At 45.7% G+C, this 22,677-nt stretch overlaps 1 protein-coding gene across 1 annotated transcript; it reads left to right on the forward strand.

Moving 5' to 3' along the window:
• Positions 1-1,601: 1,601 nt before the first annotated feature.
• Positions 1,602-22,185, forward strand: LOC136644082 (putative lysosomal acid lipase/cholesteryl ester hydrolase). Its single transcript, XM_066619596.1, has 9 exons — positions 1,602-1,697; positions 3,193-3,310; positions 4,754-4,952; positions 8,131-8,240; positions 9,830-9,966; positions 11,079-11,225; positions 15,791-15,862; positions 19,920-19,985; positions 21,952-22,185. The coding sequence occupies exons 1-9, from the start codon at positions 1,602-1,604 to the stop codon at positions 22,183-22,185; spliced, it is 1,179 nt and encodes a 392-aa protein (XP_066475693.1).
• Positions 22,186-22,677: the final 492 nt, after the last annotated feature.

Genomic DNA, 22,677 nt, shown 5'->3' on the forward strand with positions numbered 1-22,677 from the left:
GAGAGGTGGTCAACTATGGAGGTTGTACTGTATATCATTGGAAAGGTAATTTAATGCAGAATGCAATGAAACAAGCTGCACTGGAATATCTGTATTTTATCAAAAGTTATGGCCAATTAATCAGAAAATCAAAACAGAATTGCATTATGGAACAAAAAGTGGATTTTCTTAACTGAAAACTGACCTATGAGACGGATAGTTCTGAGAGCCAGTGACATATTATTATGTTATTAATAGGAGGTCAGGTCTGGTCTAGGGCAGGAGGTCTGGTCTAGAGGGTTGAGCCTCCGTTTGCCTGAAGATAACATCCAAAGGTCGCTAGTTCGAGGCCACCGGCACCGTGAATGGCAAGACCTTGAATGCAGCTGACAAGCCCAGCCAAGTTATTCCACCTGCTCTTGGAGAGATGAAGGAGTTGCTTGTCAGCCTGCGTGGGAGGAATCTGGAGGCCAGAAAGTGATAACAGACCATAAAAGATCCATCTGAAATGTTGTGGTTCTTGAAAGATAGCACCTTTCTTCAATTGTAAAAATCCCTATGGGGATTTAGAACAGCCTGCCCATGTAAACTGCCTTGAATGAAATTCTGAGGAGAAATCTGATGACCAAGAAAGGCGGTATATAAATGCCTGTATTATTATTATTATTATTATTATTATTATTATTGACATTGCAATGACATGTTATCATGATATAGCATGAAACCAATTATTTGCTAATATGAGTCAGCTCTCATTTCCATGTATCATAATACAGTTACCCCTGCTAACTGGGTAAAAGGCACATTTTCAAGTGGTGCCCCTCTTATATTTAGCAAGGGGAGAACAATCATCCCTCTTCACCCCAGCACATTATCTCAAAACTATAAGGGGCACACGTTTTATTTATTTACTTAATTTGATTTTGTCTGGGGGGCGCACAAACCTTCTTTGACCCCAGGTAGCAGATAGATGCCTTAGCTATGCCACTGACTGGGGGGAGGCAGCAGAGCAAGTAGGTGGCAAGCTGCTGGGGAGAGGACGTGGGTTCCTCCCAATTTTCACTTTTTAAAAAGCCTGAGCGTGACGTCACTTCCGATTGTGATGTCACTTCCGGGGCAACATTTTGAGCTTGGCACTGGGTTACACGATCATTAGCTACGTGATGTCATCATAGCACTGCATAGCATAGCATATGCTACATCATAGCACTGCAATGTCTACCTTAAAAGCTGTTTGGCTTCAGGTAGACAGAACAATTCAGTTTCCTTGACCCTCTTTCCAGGGGTTGGTGGTGAAACACCTGGGTGGCAGGTAAATAGATGCTTAATGTCCTGCACTGAACTGGGAAAGGAGAAGCAGAAGAGAAGGTGGTGGAGAAGAGAGTATTAGGCTAGAGAGATTCCTTTCCTCCTCTCCGCAGCAGCAAGCAGGCAGAAGGTTGTAGGATATTTCAACACTTACCTTGACATTTACCTTGCTTCACAGTTTCCTTCAGGTTGCTGTATGGTTGTATCTTTAAATCTATATTGCATCGTTCAGCCTTAATCCTCAAAATGGGTATTTCAGAGGCTAGACATGGTATTCTTTTGAAACAACTGATATTATTTTACACAGGTCTGCAATGTGGCTGTTTATGGTGGTGGCATGCTGGATCCTACAGCCTGCAAATACAGAGTTAATAAAAAGACACGTGAATCCTCAAGAATTTATGAATATTGTAAGTTACTTACTCAGCTGCATATTGAAATAGTAAGTTGCATTGTTATGAAGGAATTGCACGACTTTTTAAAAACCAGTGTTCAGGAGCAGGATATATCTTGGGAGAATCTTCATCCTTTCTCAGGGTATTGAGTCAAGTGCTTGAGTCAGGTCTTCTTTTCATATTCAGGGACCTGGAGGACTTCCAAAGCTTTATTTCCTATAAAGAACCAAGGAAAGGGGGCTTAGCTGAGTGAGCCATACATTTCACATGTTCATCCATTCCTGTGCAGTGATTCACCATACAGATGGACACTAGACAGCATACCTTATAGTACTATGGACCATTTTTTCATTGGCTGTTTATTGTCGTCAAGAGAAAACCAGCATCACTCAACATGGCAACAGCAATTCTCAACCATCAAATGGTGATGGTTGCCCAAAAGTGAAAGTAGCCTCTTTCTGGTGGCTATAAATGTGACCTGGGCCTTCAACTTGTCTATTTCTTAATATATACTTCAGCCCATTCCACTCTGAATGGCTGATCTGAAGGCTCTTTGGGATCATTGGCTCTGAGATGGAGATCCTCAGATCTGGAGTCATCATAAATGCCTTTAGGTTACACATGTTAGCAGTGGTGAAGCTGAGTGCAATCCTATCTACACTTACCTGGCAGCAAGCCCTATTGGCTATAGTGGGACTTGCTTGTGATTAGGCGTGCCTAGGATAGGGCTGTAGGACATTCTGTTATTGCAATTCTGCTTTAAGATTCACATTTTTTTGTAGAACATTGGCTCTACCAGTTGAACATTAGCAAGAAGGAATCAGGAAACGTATTAATTCTAGACTGTTCTGATAGCATATTATGGTTTGATGTCACTTAGAGCCCAATACTGGGAGAATAAGTGTTCCACTAGCATCATTACCTACCTTACAGTAGTTGTAAAAGCCCTCATGCAGCACATGGGGTTGTGTGCTGCCAGAGTGCCAGCAGGAAGGCTAGAACCTTCTCATGTGCGCCGGAGGATCATCATGGATCCCCATCATCATCACTGACACAAATAGGACAGTAGGAGAGCATGACAGGGCAGGAGGGAAAGAGGAATGGGGACAGGGGTTGGTCAGAAAGGGAAGGCAATGGAGGCAGCACTGCAGGTGGATCAGGTCTGAGAAGAGGGTGCTTTCAGTCGCTGCCGCTGAATCTAAACCTCCTTTTTGTTTTGTTTGCGGGACCCATCCTGCAACATGGGTCCATGCAGACCTGCGGCAGTGATTTTGCTGGCACAAGTCTGAGTACACCCATCTGTGCTGTGGAGGCTTACCCAGGGGAGACCTCTGGGACTGCCCCCCCCCCCACTGGATGCAGTGTGAGCCATATTGGTGCAGCTGCAAGGGGGGAGGGTTAAACCTTAGGATTCGGTTGTTGTTTCTTTATGAGACCTTTGGCTAACCAAATTATTTAACTGGACTCCTGGATACGTTTGTCAAGCATTATTTATTTTTTTCCCTTGCAGAGTGAAATTATTGACTATTGGGGATACCCCAGTGAAGAGTATGAAATTCTGACAGCAGATGGCTATTTTCTACAGGTAAACAGAATTCCTTATGGAGTGCACAGTCCTGGAAAGACAGGTATTTTATCATGGAATGCCAGTGCTTTGTACAACTGTTTGAAGGTTACTGTTTTTACATTTGATCCTCCCTAATTTCTCTGTGAGGGAAAGACCAGCTGGAAGATTCCCTTTTGCTCATCCCAGTCTGTATGCACTGTGTGTGTGTGTGTGTGTGTGTGTGTGTGTGTGTGTGTGTGTGTGTGTGTGTGTGTGTGTGTGTGTTTTGGTGTTGGTTTGGGACAAATGAGGTGGTGGGGTGGGGAGAGACTGGGAGATATATCTTTATGCACAAAAGATTCATGGAGAAAAGGATCACAATCTTTTGAATAACTGTTGACTTCCTCTTCTCCTCCTGCAAGTCAGTTATCGGGGCAGCTGGGGATATTAGGTATGTGCCTGGAAATGGAAAGCCCATTCAGAGTTATGATTAAGCCACGGCAGTTGCACCCCCTGGAAGATTTCCTGCTAATGCAGTTTGTGAGTCACCAGGACCACATGAGCATACCTGAAGTTGCTCTTACCTGTCCTTATGTTGGTGGTTTTGTTTTTTAACAGGCAGCCCAATCCTATTAACTCCCCATGCAGTAATGCAGCAGCACCAACCCAGTGTCTGCTGAATCTCATAGGAGAATATTGGCCCTGGGGGAGGTCTACTTGGGGGTAAAGAACTAAGGAGACATTTGTTCCCCCAGGGTAAGCCCCTGCTGGCCCAGTGGGTCAACTCAGACCCGAGCCAGCAATATCACTGATGCAAGTCCATACTGACCCAGGAAGGTGGATCAGGCCCAGGAAGGGGGTTCGGAATTGGTGGACACAGCTGCCACTGAACTCACCCCCTTTGTGGCCCCAAACTGCACTTGTCTTCACCCACTTCTTCCCTGTGCCAGCCTGCAGAGGTTGAATCTAGTCTCCGCGCCGACAGAGGGACTGAACCTTGCATCGGCCAATGCAAGGCTCTGGGATGGGTGGGGAGGAAGTGGGAGGGAGGTATTTTGGGGCGGGGAAGAACAAGTAGAGGGCGGTTCTGGGGGTGGATGGGTGGGGAGTGGGAGGCAGGGCTGGGCCCCAGCAGTTATGCTGGATCCCAACCCTGCTCCCCAAGCAGCGTAGCACAGACTCAGCTCTCTTCAGACTCCGCTGCTCTCAGGAGGTGGCGCAAGTCTAAGGAGACCCATAGGGGCTGCAGTGGTTTGCCCAGGGGTAAGGGGAAGAGTTTCCCCTTACCTTCGGCTGAGCCACTTTGCAGTCCTATCTTGTGCTGAATCCAGCACAAGCCTCCTGGCTTGCCCGTTCCAGTGCAAGATAGGATTGTGCTGCACCTCTCCAACATAATGGAATTAGTTACTTGTGTAGAGTGACACATAATACTCCTGGGTCCAGACTAAGCATCCCAGGTGCCACTTTCCTGTCAAGGCAGAGTGACCAACCTCAGATTCCAGTTTTCTCTTTGTTCCTTTTTCAGGACATAGGCCAGTTATATTACTGGTACATGGTCTTCCAACTGAGGGCAGGTGCTGGATAATGAATCTCCCCGGCAACAGTCTGGCATTTGTCCTAGCAGATGCTGGCTATGATGTCTGGATTCTAAATTGCAGAGGGACCACCTGGTCTAGAAAGCACCTGGATCTGTCCATTGACCAGCAACAATTTTGGGATTTCAGGTAAGCTCAAGGAACAGTTTACAGTTTGGGAGATGGGCAACAAATCTTGGTGAAAGGGCATCTTTGCCTTCTACCCCTTTGCAGCTTTATTCCAGGAATTGTTAATTCAAGTCCTTGCAGTGAGGTTTTCCCAAACACAGGGGCTCATGTCATAATGTGAACATCAAGTCAAACGCTTTTCAGAGCTTTCCTAAAAATGACCATTCAAGAAGTTCCACTGCCTCTTTGCTTTTTTCAGAGAGTATGAGGACCCAATCCTATCCAACTGTCCAGTGCTGGTGCAACCATGCCAATGAGGCATGTGCTGGTGGGGAGGCAGTCACAGAGGCCTCCTCAAGGTAAGGGAACATCTGTTCCCTTAGATTGGGGCTGCAATGCAGCTGCACTGGTGCTGGAAAATTGGATAGGATTGGGCTCCACATTACCTGAAAAAGAATTACAACAATGGCTGCCTTCCTGGTATGAATTCTGACTCAGGGTTATTGATAAATAATAAACCCATTCCAGCATTGTTGACGAAATTAATATTTTAAAATCCTGGTTGAACAATCAAACTAAATACTATGATCACACATCCACGGAGGTTGTTTCTTGCTTTGGATGTTAGAATTATCTTAGGTTCTTTCCACATAGATAGTGACTAGGATTTGCTCTGTTGGACTGATCCAGGAAGAATCACTTAGGTCAGACTGGCTAGCAGCTGTGGAGGGGGACAGCTACCATGACAGTTGTAGTTCCAAGTGCTTCTTATATATTATCTCAATAATCCTTAATCCTTATAACAGTCCATAAAACAGGTCAATATTATTATCCTCAAACTGCTGATAGAAAATAGTCATGCTACTCATGCTTCAAATGCAATGGCAAACAGTTGCTTCTTACGCACCACAAGCAAACTAGTTGTTGGTTTGTGTTTCACATACATGAGACTGAATGTGTATTTTTTTTCTTTTATGTAAATATGAACAACTTGGCCCTTGAAGATCAGGACTTGTCTAAATTTTCCTACTGATTTTGTGGGTCAGCTGTGATTTTTGCCTGGGGGTTTCCCAGTTCAGAATTCTAATGGGAAGGAAACTCACTGTTTTGGAAGTACACACTGAAAATGTAGCATGTGTGCTATATGTGAATAGTATATCTGAATTGACTTGCTTTAGTGTTCTCAGTGATTATGCTGAGAATTCAGGAGACTCCTCAACTTGCCATTTGTGCCCTTCATATAGATGGTAACTGAAGGAGCAATCCTAACCCACTTTCCAGCTCTGGCATAGCTGTGCCAACGGGGCATGTGCTGCATTCTGCAGTTGAAGAGCAGTTACGGAGGCCTCCTCAAGATAAGGCAATATTTGCTCCCCTACCTTAGAGTTGTCATGCCCTTAGTGCTGGAGAGTTGGTTAGGATTGCATCCCGAGGCACACAGCCCAATCATAGCCACCTGATATGCTACAAGATCTTGTGGTCCTCCAACATATTGCATGGGCTGCCATCGCTGCAGCTCCTCTGATGGTTTATAGTTTGCTGCTAATAGTGCAGCAGCCAGTAAGCCCTGCGCTGGCAATGAAAGGGTGCAGACTTGTTGTTGGTACAGGTAACGAGGTGGCTGGGGAACCAGTGCAGGAATTGGGCCAAGCTGGGGGCAAGTCAGGAGAGAATTAGGGTGGATCTTGGTGGCAGCGATGTTTGCTGGATCCTATGTCTCCCTTCCAGGCCTGAAATGCTCCCTTCAGCTGAACAGATTTATGCCAGCAAAATAACTGGTATAGATCTGGTTTGGGAACAGGGAGAAGAAGAGGAAGTAAGTAAAAATGTCATTGCTTACCTCTCCTAGACCACCTGGTTCTCATCTGGTTCATAAAATGCAGTGGACGCTGTGCCGGCAGTGCTGCAACATCCAGGCTGGCAGAGGATGGGTTTGGGGCTTTAACCAAGGAAGTGTTCATTCATAAGTAGCAATGATGCAATATTTCTGAGTGGCAGAAAAAGAAATGACATTCTGACAAGATGACCACATCAAAGTGTCCAACCACCCTATACAAAGTATTTGCTTTCACTTTCCTTTCATCTGGAGTCAGCCGACTGTGGTTCTGTCTGTCAGCCACAAGGTGGAGTTGAACTGCATTTTCTTTCCAGTTGACTGTCTCAGGGTTGTGCAGGATTAATACTTCCAAAAACAACACCTGTCTGAAGCAGAGGTTCCCAACTGGGGCATCATGATAGCCTAGCCAGGGAAGACTTGTCTCCTTAAGGGATGGGATAATGGCAAAGGCTGTGACATAATTGCCATGATTGTGTCGCTGCCAGGGACCAAAGGGTTTTTTTTTTAAACATATCCTTAGCAGCGCCAATCTTCTGAAAAGTGCAGAAAGCCTACAGACCCTTCTGCAGTACTCCCTAAACCACAGAATAGCTAAAAATAGTGGTTGTAATTCACTTCCAGTTTTGTGATCACAAATCGTAAGACGGAGGGCTCTGCGGGCTCCCCACACCCCCAGAAAGGCTGGTGCTGCCAAGGGTATGTAAAAAAAACAAAACCCTTTTGTCCCTGGCAGCAGCGCAATCCTGGTGATCACATTGTTGCCTTTGTCCCTTCCTCACAAGCACTTACAGTAGTTTCCAAACTCGGAGCTTGTTTGGGAACCACTGGTCTAAAGAACTTCAGAGGATCAGTTGCAGTTCATTGTTACTCAGTTTCCTGCTTAGAAGTCAAGAGTAATGAAAGGTGGATGAAAGATTTAGAATGCAGAGCAGTTACCATGTTCCAAACGAAATATTTGTGAAGTATCAGTGGAAAGAGAGGGCATTTTCAAGGGATGTGAATTCTGTTAATAAAGGAAACACCAGCATTTTCAATATTCACTATTCATAATTTGAGATAGGGGAGAATTCTACTCTGTTCAAAATCCAGATTCTGGTGGGAGAGGAAATACTTCCAGATGAGCTCAAGGGCCTGCTGCTTTCTGAAAGGTTCCAGGATGATCTAGATTTGGGACAGAATTAGGGCATAAATGCACTAAAATATATTGCTTATTATCATATCATTTCCACAGAACAATAAGCCTACAATATTGTCCTGTTAATGAAAATGTTATTATGCTCTGTTCCACATACTCTACTATAATATCCAAGTATAGTTGTGAGATGTCTCAACTCAATTTTTTTGTTTGTGTGTACATTTCAGTGTTCATGAAGTAGGGATGTATGATGTTCCAGCAACAATAAACTTTATTCTGCAGAAAACTAAGCAACATGCATTATATTATATGGGCCATTCCCAGGGTTCTGCAGCAGGTAAGTTGAGAAAACAGAATTAAATTCACTTTTAAATCCTTTCTGAAGTCTCAGTCTCCCAGCCATAGGGGCAAAACAGATCTCAGGATAAAAACATGCTGAAACTCAGGTTTATATAACATGCCACAAGTGGAGCATGAAAGCAAAGTTCAGGGATCAGTTGCACCCAGGACACTTGACTACATGTGATCCACCTCCTCCCCATGATCTGGAACAGGAGAGGAATCACTGGGAGGACCTCTCCCTGTGATGAGCATCTGACACTGTAGCCAAGGGCCGGGGCTTTAAGGGGAGCACAACAGGATGGGACAGAGCTTGCTTGCTTCCCCCACACATTCTTTCTACGCACTTTGACAAGATCTGAATAGGCCTGTCCAAAGGCATGATCTCTCCCTCCCTAGAGAGAAAGACTATACTTCAGGTCACTGCAGGGGCAAGTCTTCAGAGCACAGACAAGGACCAGATGTGGATAAAGTCACTGGCCCCTGGGAACTGTACAGACCAAATTGCTCTTAGTAGTAGTAAAAATTATCTACCATTGCCCAACAAAAACATTTGGTATTTACAAAGTAACTTGTATAGAAAAATAAATGAAAAGATGGTTCCCTGTTGGTCAGAGTTTGGTCTTATATTAAGGCATGCGGGCACCCTCACTCCAAAAAAGAGAAACCAACTCAATACACAGAATCAAGGATATTATTATTAATAATATTAATATTGTTGTTGGCATCCTTCAGTCTCGGAAGACTATGGTGTCATGCTCTGAATGGTGGTTCTGGAACAGAGTGTCCTCTCCAGTGCGCGAAGCCTGGGTAAAGTAGGTATGGAGGATAGGCTGTTTGTTACCCATGCAGCAAATCCCCCCACTCCACGTCGCTGAAATGGTCCAATGGAAAGGCAGAGGCCAATATGGTTGGTTCCAGCGGCGTCGCAGGAGTTGCCAGAACGTGACTGTGTTCAGCCTTGAACTGCCTCAGGGACTCCGGCTCCGGATTTTGCCTCGAGGTTGACTCCTGAAGCCTTTTCCATAACTGGATGTAGCCACAAGGCAGTGGAGGTTTGGGATCAGAGTTTTCCTTCTCTCAGATGAGCTGCCTTCCCAGGCTGATGAGTCCCATCTACCCAGTGGCTGTTTAGTCGCCTCTTACGACAAGTACAGCCAAACTGAGGGCCTGTTCTTATCTTACTAATATTAATATTAATAACAGTATTTATATACCACTTTTTAACAAAAAGTTCACAAAGAGGTTTACAGAGAAAAATGAAATAAATAATTGCTCCCAGTCCCAAAAGGGCTCACAATCTAAAAAGACGCAAAAGAACACCAGCAGATAGCCGCTAGAAAAGACACTGCTGGGGTGAGGCGGGCCAGTTTACTCTCCCCCTGCTGAAAAGAGGAGCACCCAATTGAAAAAGTTCCTCTTACCCAGTTAGCAGGGGTAAGTTAGCAGGATACCCAGAAAGAAGGATCAAATTGAATGAGGAACAGGCAGGGACAGCAATCTCATTACTGGGATTTATTTTCAGGTGTCCAAAACCTGAATACAGGTATATAGTGCAGCTGAGATTTTTCTCATTCTCTTTTGCAGGCCTCATTGCCTTTTCAGTCCTGCCTCAGTTGGCTCAAAAGGTCAAACTCTTCATCAGCCTTGCTCCTGTCTACACACTGGTGAACACCAAAGGTTTATTTAAAATCCTTCTGTCAATACCAGAAAACTTGGCAAAAGTCAGTATTTCACATATAACGTTGTCATTGTACTAATTCATCATGCCATTATCTTTTTTCTTACATTAGTAGTGGGCGATTGCCACTGACATCCACTTGATAATCTGGAAAAACTGTAGATGAATGAAAATAACACTTTTGGATGTTTGACAATCTGTTCTTCACATCAGTTAGCTAGAAGTGTGGTCTATACACACTGTTATGTACCCGATGATAAACCTGAACACACAGATGCCTCTTGAGATAGAACAGGCTCTGCAAAGCACCCCTATCTGCTTTGTGTTATGGGAGGCACAAATGATTATTTTGGTGGCACAATCCTATTCTTTTTTAGTACTAGTGCAGTGGCTGCTGTGCCAGCCTAGGATGTCACAGATGTGCTGTAATGCACCTTTTGAATGCACTGGTAGAAAGGCCCGCGCCGTCCCACTGGCACTGCATCCCAGAGATGAACAGATGTTCTCTGGTCATGTCCAGGAGCCTTTCTGAGGCCTGCAGAGGCTGTGCATGGCCTTTGAAGGCTTCGGAAAGCCCTCTAGAGTTGTTTTAAAAGCACTTCCAGTTTTTGCCAAATGCCAGAAGAGCTTTTAAAACACCTGCAGGGACTTTCTGAAGCCCGCAGAGGCTGCGCGCAACCTCTGCAGGCCTCAGGCTCCAGACCTGACCAGAACAAGGTTCCAGTTGCACCTGGAGCCCTAGTATCTCAGAAGTGTTAAATCACTTCCAGATCACTAGATGTTCCGTGCATCACCAGCACAGAATGCCACAGCACGTCACTGCTGCATCCAGACACTACACCGGATGCAGCAGGTAAGCTACCGCCAGGCAGCGCAGGGGTAGGGGAGGGTGGAATGGGGGCGGGTGTAACTGGGTGCAAGAAGGGTGGGGAGGGGTGTGATTGGCTGAAGAGGTCTAATCCAAATCCTATTCCCCCCCCTTTGGGACCTGAAAGTCTAGGTATCTCAGGACAAGGAAATACTTACATTCATGGGTATAAAAAAAGCCAACCTTAATCTAATGAAGAAAAATCCTCGGACAGAACCTTTATGCTTCACTGTGACTCAGGCGACATTTGGACAGTTTTCTAAATATCCTGCATGTTTAATTCCCAGCTTATATGGGGGACGAGAGAACTCAGTTTTGCTAGTAAACATGTGAAAGCCAACTGTGCCAAAATATGCAGCTATGAAGGGATAGACCAACTTTGTCTCCAATTTGTCTACACAGCAGCAGGATTTAATGAGAATAATCAAAATGTGGTAAGCGGATTCTATATTCTTATGTTTATATTTTGCCTAAATGGCAGAAACTTTTCAAGGACTGGTGTTGCTTTTTAGAACATGAGTAACATGTAGGGACATGGGGGAAATGCAGGGACCCTGCATAGTGGGGTGATCCCTTCTGAATGCATTCTGGCATGGTGGTCCTTGAATGGCAGCTGGACTGCATCACACAGCACCAGTGCATTCAGGACATCACAGACAACAGCAAGGAAGGATGGAGGCAAAGAATGAAGAACATGAGGGTCTTGTGCCCAGGGTCTTTATAGATCTTTTTGCCCATAGAATCCTATGGGATTCTTTGTGGGGTAAGCTAATCAAGGCCCCTTTCTTTGTTACTTAATGCTGCTTGACATGTCCTGCCTTTGTCTGTCTCACCCAGCTACAGGTGTGGTAGCTAGTTTAGGAGCTCCATTGGCCTGTGAACATGCTTCCTTATTTGGGTTTAATTAGTGGTGAGGACAATTGGACTTGGGAATCTTTCCTTGTTTTACTCATCTTGTCTTTCCTAAAGGTGGGAGCCTGGAAGGGGTGGCTGTGGTCACAAGGTAAATTGTGATTATGTTGGCGCCTGCAGGAGCCTATCCCCACCCGGGGCACTCTGACTGCAGGACCTCCGGAGGGCTGTGATGAGGACTTGCGGCCATTATGAGAGTGCTGCCTCAGTGGTCCCCCCAGGCTAGTGCTGGGGCAAGAATGGTCTCTGATAGATTTCAGGGGGAGGGGGTTCCTGCTGTTGGAGTTGATGTAACTCCGTCTGCTGTTCAGAGCGGGCAGGATGCTGTCCAGAAGGAGTCAAGCTATGGCCCAGTGAATCTGACCTTTCTACCTGTTCTCTCTGTGATCCTTGTGGGGTGTGGCCCTAACCCTTTATCCTTCCCTTCTCCTCTGAGCACTTTCTCTTGTCCCCTGACCACCGACCTGTTAAGATGGTGCACACCAGGGATCTGATGCCCAGGCCATCTTGAGCACAAGGCATGCAGGGCGAGGCAGCTCCAGGGCCTTGCTATCTCTAAGTGTCAGCTGAACCTCTGATCCTAATCAGATGCTATAATTATACACTCAATGGAACTGTAAGTAAATAACTTTTACTTTTGCAACTTTAACAAGCCATTGCCTCTGTCTTTTTTATTGAATAGTAGTCAGCTGGGTGAGGGAGGTTCCCTGGGGTGATCCCCAAAAGGGGGGGGGGGTCTGCTGCATAAGCTACTCTGTTTCCCCCCAAAGAGGAAACTATTCTTAATTTCCTCCAACACCTGCATTCTCCATCCTCCTCCCTGACTGCAGTTTGGTGCAGAGTCACTGGTGAGCCAGGGTCTGCCTTGCTAGCGTGCCTCATCACTACTGCTCTCATCACCACCCTGCCATGGGGTTTAGTAGGATGTATCCTCCCCAGGGATTCACCCCTTCTCTCTACCCAGGCAGTATAAGCCAGATTTATCACTTCCTGTGTGCTTTCTCATGGGTATCCCTTCTGCTCCCTTACTGAAGGCTCGCTGGCACTCTGCTGCTGTCCAGGAATAAGCAGAGCTGCTTGGAGAGCCACTGCCATAACTTTTAATCTATGACCAGGATGGAGGAGGTGGGCCACCTGCTTTCTGCTTGCAGAGCTAGCTGGTACCCCAGAAGCCCCATTGGTGGCCTTACTTCTACTTCTCTGCAGCCTGTCAGGCCCCTCGGGCACACAACTACCTGAATTGGCCATGCAAGCAGGCCAGTGGCATTCCTCGGGTTCCCCACACCTGGGGCAACCCCCAGGATTCCGCCCCCACACCCTGTTTCACCCCCCTTCTCCCCCCCGCACCTGACACGGAAGTAATTGCAATGACATCATCTCGGAGCCGAGTGGGCCGCCCCCTCCCCTCCTCCTTTATAGGAGGAGACAAAATGGGTGCCCTAGAGCATCAGTGCCTCTCTCGGGTGCCTGTCTCCTATCCTCCTATAAAAGAGGAGGGGAGGGGGAGAGGCAGCTTAGTCAGCGCCCAGGTGCTGACGGAGAGGCAGCAAGCTGCCTCTCTGCAGCTTTTCTGGGCGCTTCTCCGGGGGTGGGGGCGGGGCTCCGAGGTGCCCCTGGAGGGTCGGCACTTGGGGCATTTGCCCCGCCCCCCCAGGTACGCCAGTGAAGCGGGCTCTACCAGCCTGTTGTTGGGGGTGTCAGGCAGGGACTGGAGTCTGGGCTCACTGGATGCAGAGAGTTAGTGGGCGTCCAGCCAGTTCCCAGAGAAATTACTAATTTTGAAGCAGGTGAACCTCACTAGAAGCAAGCGTTGCCAACACTGTTGCCAACAAGCAAGCATGCACACACAGGGGTTGCCTGAACTAGCATTAAGCTAGACGGAGGGAATTTATAACTCGAGAGGCTGAAATGCAGTGTGTGGCTGTTTGAGGACCATTGACTGGATCTCAGAGCAAACAAGCTCAAAGTGCCTCTAATTACACAGGCCAACACACATTTTGCTTCCTTAAACTTTACACCAATTCCTGGGTATATTTGGGGTGCCGATCCGAAAAATGGCATCTGTTTTGCCCTATCATGTCCAGTTTTGGAGACACTGCATAGCCTCTTTAGTGAATGGTTCAAGCAGCTTCCTCATGAGGAAGCTGCTTGAACCATTCACTAATGAGGCTATACTATATCTCCAAAACTAGACATGATAGGGCAAACGGATGCCATTTTTGGAATGGGCACTCCCAATTCATATCAAACAACCATAAAGTTTGGGAAAAACTTTTCTGACCCTCAATTTTGTAGGCCTGTGTTATTAACAGTATTTATATACTGCTTTTCAACAAAAGTTCACAAAGCAGTTTACAGAGAAAAATCAAATAACAAAAAAGGCTGACAGCAACTGCATGACAGACATTTAAAAAAAACTATATATTTTTATAGAGAGATTTAGAGAAAGAGAGAAACAAGGAAAAGACAATGCTTACTTTTAAGATCAGTTGCACAGTGATAAGTGGCTGAAGGTGAAAAAATATTGGTAGATAAGCTCTGTTTGGACAGGTGGAGGTTAAGTGAAGGAGAGAAAGAGAGAGTGAGAACCAGGTTGGCAGCTGGGCTGAGTTTTCTCTTCCTTAGATGAACAGAGGAGGGAGTTAGTGGGATGCTGAAAACAAACACCAGGGAATGGGTAATTTTAGAAGGGAGAGGAAGTTTTTACAAGGCTAAGAGGCAGAGAGGAGAAGAGAAGTTGCCTATCTGGGCAACTAAACTGCTGGGTAAGCTAGGGTACAATGTCGTTCTGCAAGGACAGAAAAGAAAAAACAAAAAATGCAGCCCAAAAGTTTTCCCTTGGTGGGCAGAGAAAGTAGCTGGAGATCAAGGTAGGGGCTACTGAGGCAAGAGGCTTTCTAAGCAGGGTACTCTCACCGAGAACAGCATGGAAATCTCTTTTGGAGACCAAAACTGATGGCATGGATGACTTCAGTTGGGAATAAACCCCAAAATTCTACTCCCAGAGCAGGGAATAATTAAAGGCATTCCTTGGCAATAATGTTATCTCGAACCTCTCTTGGCATGCAGCCAGCAGTTTCCTGGATTTGACCAAGTTATGGTGCAGCATTCCGGGAGTACATAAAGGTTTATTTACACCCAATTGGAAAGGTTCCTGAAGTGACAAGGTTTTTGGGGGGGGGGGGCTGCGTGTGAAGGTAGCCCTATGAGTGCCTTAACATGGCTCCCAAGCCTCTGACTGAGTAAAAATAATGATTGAAAACTACTTACTTAAGGGGCCAGAGAGGAGTACTTCCCTGGCTGGTGGGTTGGGAGAATCCCAACCACTGCCTCAGAGCAAGGTGACACACAGATGCCCCCCAGTGCTACAACTTTCTATGCCACTCAATGGCTATTTATGAGCATGAAGCCGTGCCTCATTGCATCCTGCACAAAATCCTGGTCAACTCTCAGGAATGTCAGCTAGGGAACCCAGATGGAAGGAGGAGAGACTGTGCACTTTTGGAAAGTGAAGCCACTGGCAATGCATGGGAGGGGGGAGAGATAAATTACTCAGGCCCAAATCCTATTGAGGCTTTGTGCAGCCAAAACTAGCTTTCCAGTGGTACAGTTGTAAGCTGTTTAGACCCTGCAGCAAACGGTGAGCTGCGCAGGCAATGACTCCCCAAGGCTCCACAAACACAGGTAGCTCTGCAAGCGCAGCTGCATCAGTGACAATGGTGGGCATTAGATTGGGCAATCAGTCAACCAAAAACAGCTTTCTTGGTCTGTGGTTCTCAAAGTTCTTGCTTACCAGCAGGCTAGGAAATAATAATACATTAATGGGCTGGGTTGGGCTTCCCTAACGGACACCAAGTAACCACGTGCGACTCCTGCATAGCTTGAAATAGAAAAAAAAAAGATTGAGCAGGTAGCATTGGATATCTAGACATTCATCTGGAACCACATCTGCTCCTACTTTTTGACTTTCTGTGGTGAATCAAGGAATGTGTCTTCATTGTCATGAACAACTTATACAATAAGGACATTCATTCTTCTTTGAGAATGCCAAGATTCTGCAATATATCCTATTCTATTTTTTCCTCAGAGTCTAGTAGATGAGTATGTTGCATTTTGTCCTGATTATACTTCTGTGAAGACAGGAATCCATTGGCAACAGGTAGGATTTTGTGAATGTTTTCTCTGCAATTCAAATCCAAAAGTCAATCTTTGAATATTCCGATTCGGTTGTATGTGTGCCAACAGCTCAAGATTTATTTTAATCTATTGAAAGTAGTTTCCAAAACTCATATATCAAATCTATAGTTAGTTTCAGATTAGATTAGATTCAGAAGACCAGTGACAACAGCACCTGTTGGCTTTGTAAGAAGAAACTATCAAGCACCTGCTCGGTGCCTGTGAAAAAGATCAGTCAAGCTGTCTGTAAAGAACATCATAATATATCTACAGCTATGGTTCACTGGTATCTTTGCAAACAATACAATTTACCTTCCCACCACATTCATCTGATAAAATTAATGAGAACAACCAAGCAAATATTCTTTGGGTCTTTGGATTACAGGCAGATAAACATCTAGAACACAATGAGCCAGATATAACAGTGATATTGATCACTGATATTGCAATCCCAGGAGCCAGTAGAACTGAAGGTAAATAATGTGAGAAGATCAAGACCTGTGAGTAGAACCAGAGTTGCTGGTAGAAGGTCGATATTTTGCCAATTGTCATTGGGGCCCTTGGAGCAGTGCCCAGAAGTCTGAAGAAACACCTCGATATTCTTGGCCTTGAGCAAATGACACCAGCTCAGCTCCAGAAAACACTGCTACTTGGAACAACAGAGATCCTATGAAGACATCTCTGTGATGTCCTGTATCTTGGCTAGATCCCAAATTGCAGAATATACGCATCATAACAAATAAATAATACGTTTTAACCAAAATAGCTGTGAATATTCCAGATCCTTCAGCAGGACTAGATATTCAGCAGGCCAAATTCAGCTACCAGCATCTGTTGGGGTATGCAGAATCATGACGAACTACGTGTATTCTGTGTTGCTGAAGACATCCACAGCTGCTTACATAGATTTTAAATGACAAAATGAAACAAAAGTGTAAAGAACCAGACATGATGAAACAAAAATAAATGGCATGATCATCAGAAGAGCCAAGTGTTATCAAAACAAAACCAGCCCTCCACTTCAGGTGGAGATGGGCTACAGAAAATGGTTTTCCCAGATGATCCAAGTGGATCAGCAGGTTCATATGTAAGGAGACAGCATTTTAAGAGCCTTGGAGCCAAAACATTAAGGCTTTGAAGGCGATGATAACACAGAGCTGGGAACATTCAGTTAATGCCTGATAGTGCTGCCTTTTCCCACGCTCATCACATGCAATTTGGTTGTGTCAGAGGAGCTCCGTGTTCCAGAAAAGAATGAGAAAAGAAATTATGGCAGTGATTCACTCTTGTATTATCTCTCTTCTCCAGCCTCTGGGACACTTAATGAGGAAAGTATATGCAGAAGTACAAGTAGAGTCTGGTGCTGTTTACCTTACCTGAGAGCTGGCAAAGTAAAAGGCAGCAGTTTCAGTTGTTTCTTTCCCATTGCCCTGGCACTGCTGAGAGACAAGTGGCTGAATGGCCTCCTTTTTACACTGGTGCCTACCTGGGAAGGTAAGGTGACGGCTCTTTGGATCCAGGACACTCTTGTCTCAGTCTCTCAGGGCACTGTAAGAGGAGGGGTCAGAGACTACTGGCAAAGGACTATGCTCTTTGGCCACACCTCTCTCAGTTCCCAAGCAGTGCTGAAACAAGAGCATCACAAGCTGTCTGTTTAACCTGAGTGACCAAAAAGGTGCGGGGGGGGGGGGGGTTCAGCTGTTCCTCTCTCAACACCTAGGAGACACTGAGAAAGGAGCGTCCAAACCATTCCAATGGCTGCAGTGTGTGTGTGTGTGTGTGGAAGCACACATGTAACAAAGAGCACCATGGTGGGCAGCACATGTCTTTTTTAATGACCCTCCACGATGTGGTGCCAGCAATGGAAAAACGACCAACAAGGATCAAGTGAAAACTTTAGCCATTGCATTTATAGTTTCCCAAGAATGATAAATATGCAGGTATCAATGCAAGCCTATGCAGGTCTACTCATGAACTCTTTGAGTAGAAAAAGACCTACTTCCAGGTAAGTGTATATAGGATAGCCCGCTGTGTTAATGATTTTTGAAATGACTTTCTTGAGATTCCATTACTGCAAAAGCTCTCACACATTGTCAGTGCTTTTTTTGTAAAAAAAAAAAAAAAGTGCAGGAACTCACAACTTGTTAATCTTTTATTTATTTATTTATTTATTTATTTATTTATAAACCATTTTTTATTGGAGAAATAAAATATTTTTATATGCTTCTCCCCTAAAGATGAACTTACTTCTGAGTAGACATGCATAGGATTGGGCTGTCAACCTCCACATCCCCTTCCCCCTAGCTACTTTTTCTATACATGGGGAAAAATACTGTACAGGTGGACTTGTTACTATGCTTTTATCTGTTTTTAAATTATGTTTTTAATCTGTTTTAACCTGTTGTAAGCCACCTTGAGTCCCTTCGTGGAGAAAGGTGGGATAAAAATTAAGTTATTAATTATTATTATTATGTAGTGTGGCACTACTTCGAGGAGAGGAAACAGTGAATGGATTCCAAAAAATGGCTTACATGAGTTCCATGTAGTAAAATTACTCTAAGCAACTGTGGGAGTAAGACCAAAAAAGGAATTCTTAGACAAGAGGGGTCCTTAGGTGCACATAGAAACAGCTATGTTTGCAAACAAGCCATTAAATATGGTTTAATTCAGGTATCAGAACACTCTGTGTCTTTGGGAAGGCACTTGGAATGCAATTGTATGTTCTCTGCTGCCCTGAGTAGCTGCTGTGCATTGCTGGAGAGGAGCTGCAAACACTGGCTGGAGGAGGGCATGCTTGTGGGGGAAGGATGAGGAGGATCTCTGGCAAGGCTGGACAGCACGTTGTACACACGTAGAATCCCTTTTCACCTGCCCTTAGCATGTGAAAACGGGTGCAGATATATATCTCTGCCAGGATTAAGAGCCCAATCCTAGGTAAGTCTGCTCTGAAGTAAGTCTTGTTCTAGTCAATGGAGCTTACTCCGAGGAAAGTGCCTAGGATTGCAGCCTAAGACCCCAATCCTATGCATGTCTACTCAGTCCACTTTAAGTCCACTTTAGTGAATGGGGCTTACTGTGGATAGGATGGCAGCCTCAGGGCCCAATCCTGTGCCTGTCTCCTCAAAAGTCAGTCCCACTAGAGGCAGAGGGGCTTCCTCCCAGGAAGGTGTGGAGAGGACTGCAGCCTCAGAGCCCCTCCTCTGCCTGTCTCAGAAGTCAGTCCCACTAGAGGCAGTGGGACTTCCTCCCAGGAAAGTGTGGAGAGGACTGCAGCCTCAGAGCCTTTCATCTGCCTATCTACTCAGGCTGCAAGGCTACAGCACTTTCCGGGAGTAAGCCCCATTGAACACAATGGAACTTACTTCTGAGTAGACATGCATAGGCTTGGGCTCTCAGGCTGCAAGGCTATGCACCCTTTCCCAGGAGCAAGCCCCATTGAGCACAATGAGACTTACTTCTGAGTAGACACACCTAGGCTCATGCTGCAGATTGGTGGGGGGGGGGGGGCGCTGCACCAGCCAGCTTCCTTCCCCTCCTCCTCCGCCAAGCCAGTACCTGGGCATTCTGTGGGTGCCGCAGCCCGTCTCCCTGGCTGGCTGGCTGTACGTCCTCCTCCTCGGCGTCCGCGCGTGTCCCCCGCACCCTCCACTGGCTTGGAAGCTGCACTGGGAAGCAGAGCATGGGGGGAGGGGAGTTGGGCTGGGCTCAGGTGAGAGCTTGGAGATGGGGGCAGGAGGGGGTTGTTGTGCGGTCAGGCAGGGGCCAGGAGCCTGCCCACCCTGCACCCCCCAGCACCCACCCAGCGAATACCTTTGTTTTGCTCCCCCCCTTCCTGGAATGCCTCCGAAGGGGAGGGGCCCCTGCAGAAAGGTGCCGGAACGCCATTTCCCCGCATTCCATTAGAAAAAAAGCCCTGCACATTGTATAGAAGAGATTCTGGTTATTTAGTTCTCCAGATAATTTGGATGCAAGTAAACATATCAAAGTTACAGTTTTGACAATCCAGCAGATTTCAAACCATTACCTTTTCTTCTTTCTAGGTATTCAAATCAAAGCAATTTAAATATTTTGACTATGGAACCAGGAACAAGGAAGTTTACAACATGGTAAGAAGAAAAGAGGCAATATTTTGGGAGCAAACAATTTGAGGTGGTCATTAAAAGGTCTGAGTCAAATGTGGGTGGTTATCAGCAGTGGCCAAGTTGAGAACTGAATGAGGGCTTTGGAAATTGGCAGGCCCATCACTGCCCCAGTGACAATCCCCACTGCACACTTCCATGGCTCTCCCATGGTGGCTTCCATCCACCCCAATTCTACCCTGCTGTGAGAAAGCACATTCAGCTCAGCACCTGCTCACTTCCCCCATCTGCACCTGGGCACTAATAACTGATCCAGCCACTGTGCTGGAGGTGCAACAAATAAGCAAGAATGATGGCTAGCTGTCTGTGTGTGAGATGAGCAGAGCAATGTTCACCTTTGGCTGCCTGGCTGCTGAGAAAAGCAGGGCTGGAGGAACTAAGAGCAGCAGGCCAGGCCAACAGTGAAAATAAACACTGAGGTTAGTTGATTGGTTAGTAGGCAATCTAATAACTGAAGATTTGCCTACTTTATTCCTCTGCTGCCATCCCCACCCCCTCCCAGGCCTATCCCTGCCCCATCCACCCATCCCTGCCCCACCACCACTCTCCAACCATTCTGTTTTGCCCCTTTCCTGCCCTCCTCTGCCCTGGAACACTCCATCCTGTGTTACCAAAAGGGCTGTTTTGTTTAGGGGAATTATTATACTGCCCTTATTGGAACCTTAGGATCGCAGGCTGGATAACAAGACGGCAAAATGCAGAGAAATTCCCTTTAGCTTAAAGAGGAGACTGAGAGAAAGATAACTTTTAAGATTATAGTTTTATTACAAAAGCACAAAGGTAAACATAATGCACATGGAGAAATGATAAGCGTATGTTTCTTGGTCCTAGTACTTGAATCCAGTGTACCTAGCTTTCATGGTGGTTGCGTGTGGAGAGTATTTGGTGCATCCGAGGAAATTAGAAAAAGGAAAGGTTGTAAGGAAGGATTTTAGGGGTCCCTGGTCTGCCAAACCCAGCTGCTGACTAAAGATGGGGAGAGAAGGGGAGAAAAAAAGGGGGGAAGAAGAGAAAGAGTTTCAGGCACAAGATAGTTCAGGCACAACTGTCCTGTAGAGCAGTTGGATGGGGGGCGGGAAAGTCCTGTGTGGAGGACTCTCTGACACAACTCAAATGTGTTGGTCCTTGGAGATCGAGCCAGAGAGAGCATGTGGGATGAAGCCCTCTCTTAGAAAAGGAGTTTTCAGACAGAGCTGGATTGTAGCTTGCTTACTACCACCCAGCAGGGTGCTTGGAGTGTGTAAAACATTGAAAGGGTCAGGATGTCCCTTATCAGCAAAATTCAGTGGGGTCTAATGGCTGGCTTCCTAGCTGGGGGAACTTAAACAATACCAACACAAGAAGGCAGTTCCAGTTTGCATACAGTGCTTAAGCAGTGATTGGGTTAAACAATACAATGAATACAGTAATGTAGGAGACACTTAAACAATGATTTAAGATGCCAGACTTCCTCCCATAATGTGGGACCACAGGGAGGTGGAGGTTGTGTAACCATGAGCCTGACTTGACTTGATTGTGGCCTGTGTGAGTTTAACCTGCATGATATTTTAGTCCATAGTACATAACCAGATAGAGAAAAAATCACAACTAAAAGGCAAAAGGGGATTTTCGTGAAACACCTGCTCGACAGTGAACTTCCTGCTGTCAGCACCCAGAGCCTCTCCAACCAGTGCATCCACCCAGAACCTTGCCTGCACTGGCCTCCATGTTGGTGCCTGTCTCTGCGTGACCACCGCGAAGTACTTTCTAGCATTTTCATGACAGCCATTGCCAGGGCTGAGTGCCTGAGACTGGGGCTGCAGCCCTGGTGGATTGGGCTGCCAAGTACTGTGTGTAATGAAAAGTGTAATTTCTGAAACATCAGAGAAAGAAAACATTCATATATGAATATGAAATTGATCCCTGAAACCCTTTTTCATCTCTCTTTTTTTAGACTACACCTCCATTTTATAAAGTAGAAGATATGATGGTGCCAACAGCTGTGTGGTATGGTGGAAATGACTTTGTTGTATCCAAAAAAAGTGTTGAAAAGTTGCTCCCTCGCATCTCTCATTTAGTTTTCCAAAAGTACATTCCCTCTTGGAATCATATAGATTTCATCGTGGGTCTTGATGCTCCAGAGCTTCTATATCATGATATGCTTCTTCTGATGCAGCAATACAAATAAGACTGCATATCATATTGAGGTATAACCGACATATATTGTATATTAATGTTCAAACTTAAAATCTGATAGCCAGTGTGTCTCTAGAGCTTATGTTTCTGAATCCTTCCTTAAACAATTTATATTGTTACTAGCTGTAACTCATGAACTAATCTTCATTAAATTGGTTGCACAAGTACTATTGGGGATATGAAGTAGTTATGCACACATGTTTTGCACTCCACTACCTTCTGAGGGACACATAACCCAGGCATTGCTCAGATGCGCTTTTGGCCTACCCTGTAGCTTGCCTTTTGGCCCAACCCTGTGACTGATTTATGATAGTGGAATTCACATTTCACCATTGTAAATGCTGCTTCTGCTGGTAGCTTCGGAGTAATTGATACAATCAGCTGCTCTATATGTCCACCACTGACAGACCTGGCTTGTGAAAGCAGGGACCAGAATCCTGGAACTATGTAAGAAAAAGTACCCAGCTATTTTCCCTTGGGTGTT

The sequence above is a fragment of the Tiliqua scincoides genome, chromosome 3 (assembly GCF_035046505.1).
Source record: "Tiliqua scincoides isolate rTilSci1 chromosome 3, rTilSci1.hap2, whole genome shotgun sequence".
Taxonomy (NCBI): Eukaryota; Metazoa; Chordata; class Lepidosauria; order Squamata; family Scincidae; genus Tiliqua; species Tiliqua scincoides.

Coding starts and splice junctions, on each gene's coding strand:
- LOC136644082 (XM_066619596.1), top strand. CDS start 1,602: ATGTGGCTGTTTATGGTGGTGGCATGCTGGATCCTACAGCCTGCAAAT. Junction 3,311..4,753: donor GCACAGTCCTGGAAAGACAG/GTATTTTATCAT, acceptor TTCCTTTTTCAG/GACATAGGCCAGTTATATTA. Junction 15,863..19,919: donor CAGGAATCCATTGGCAACAG/GTAGGATTTTGT, acceptor TCTTCTTTCTAG/GTATTCAAATCAAAGCAATT.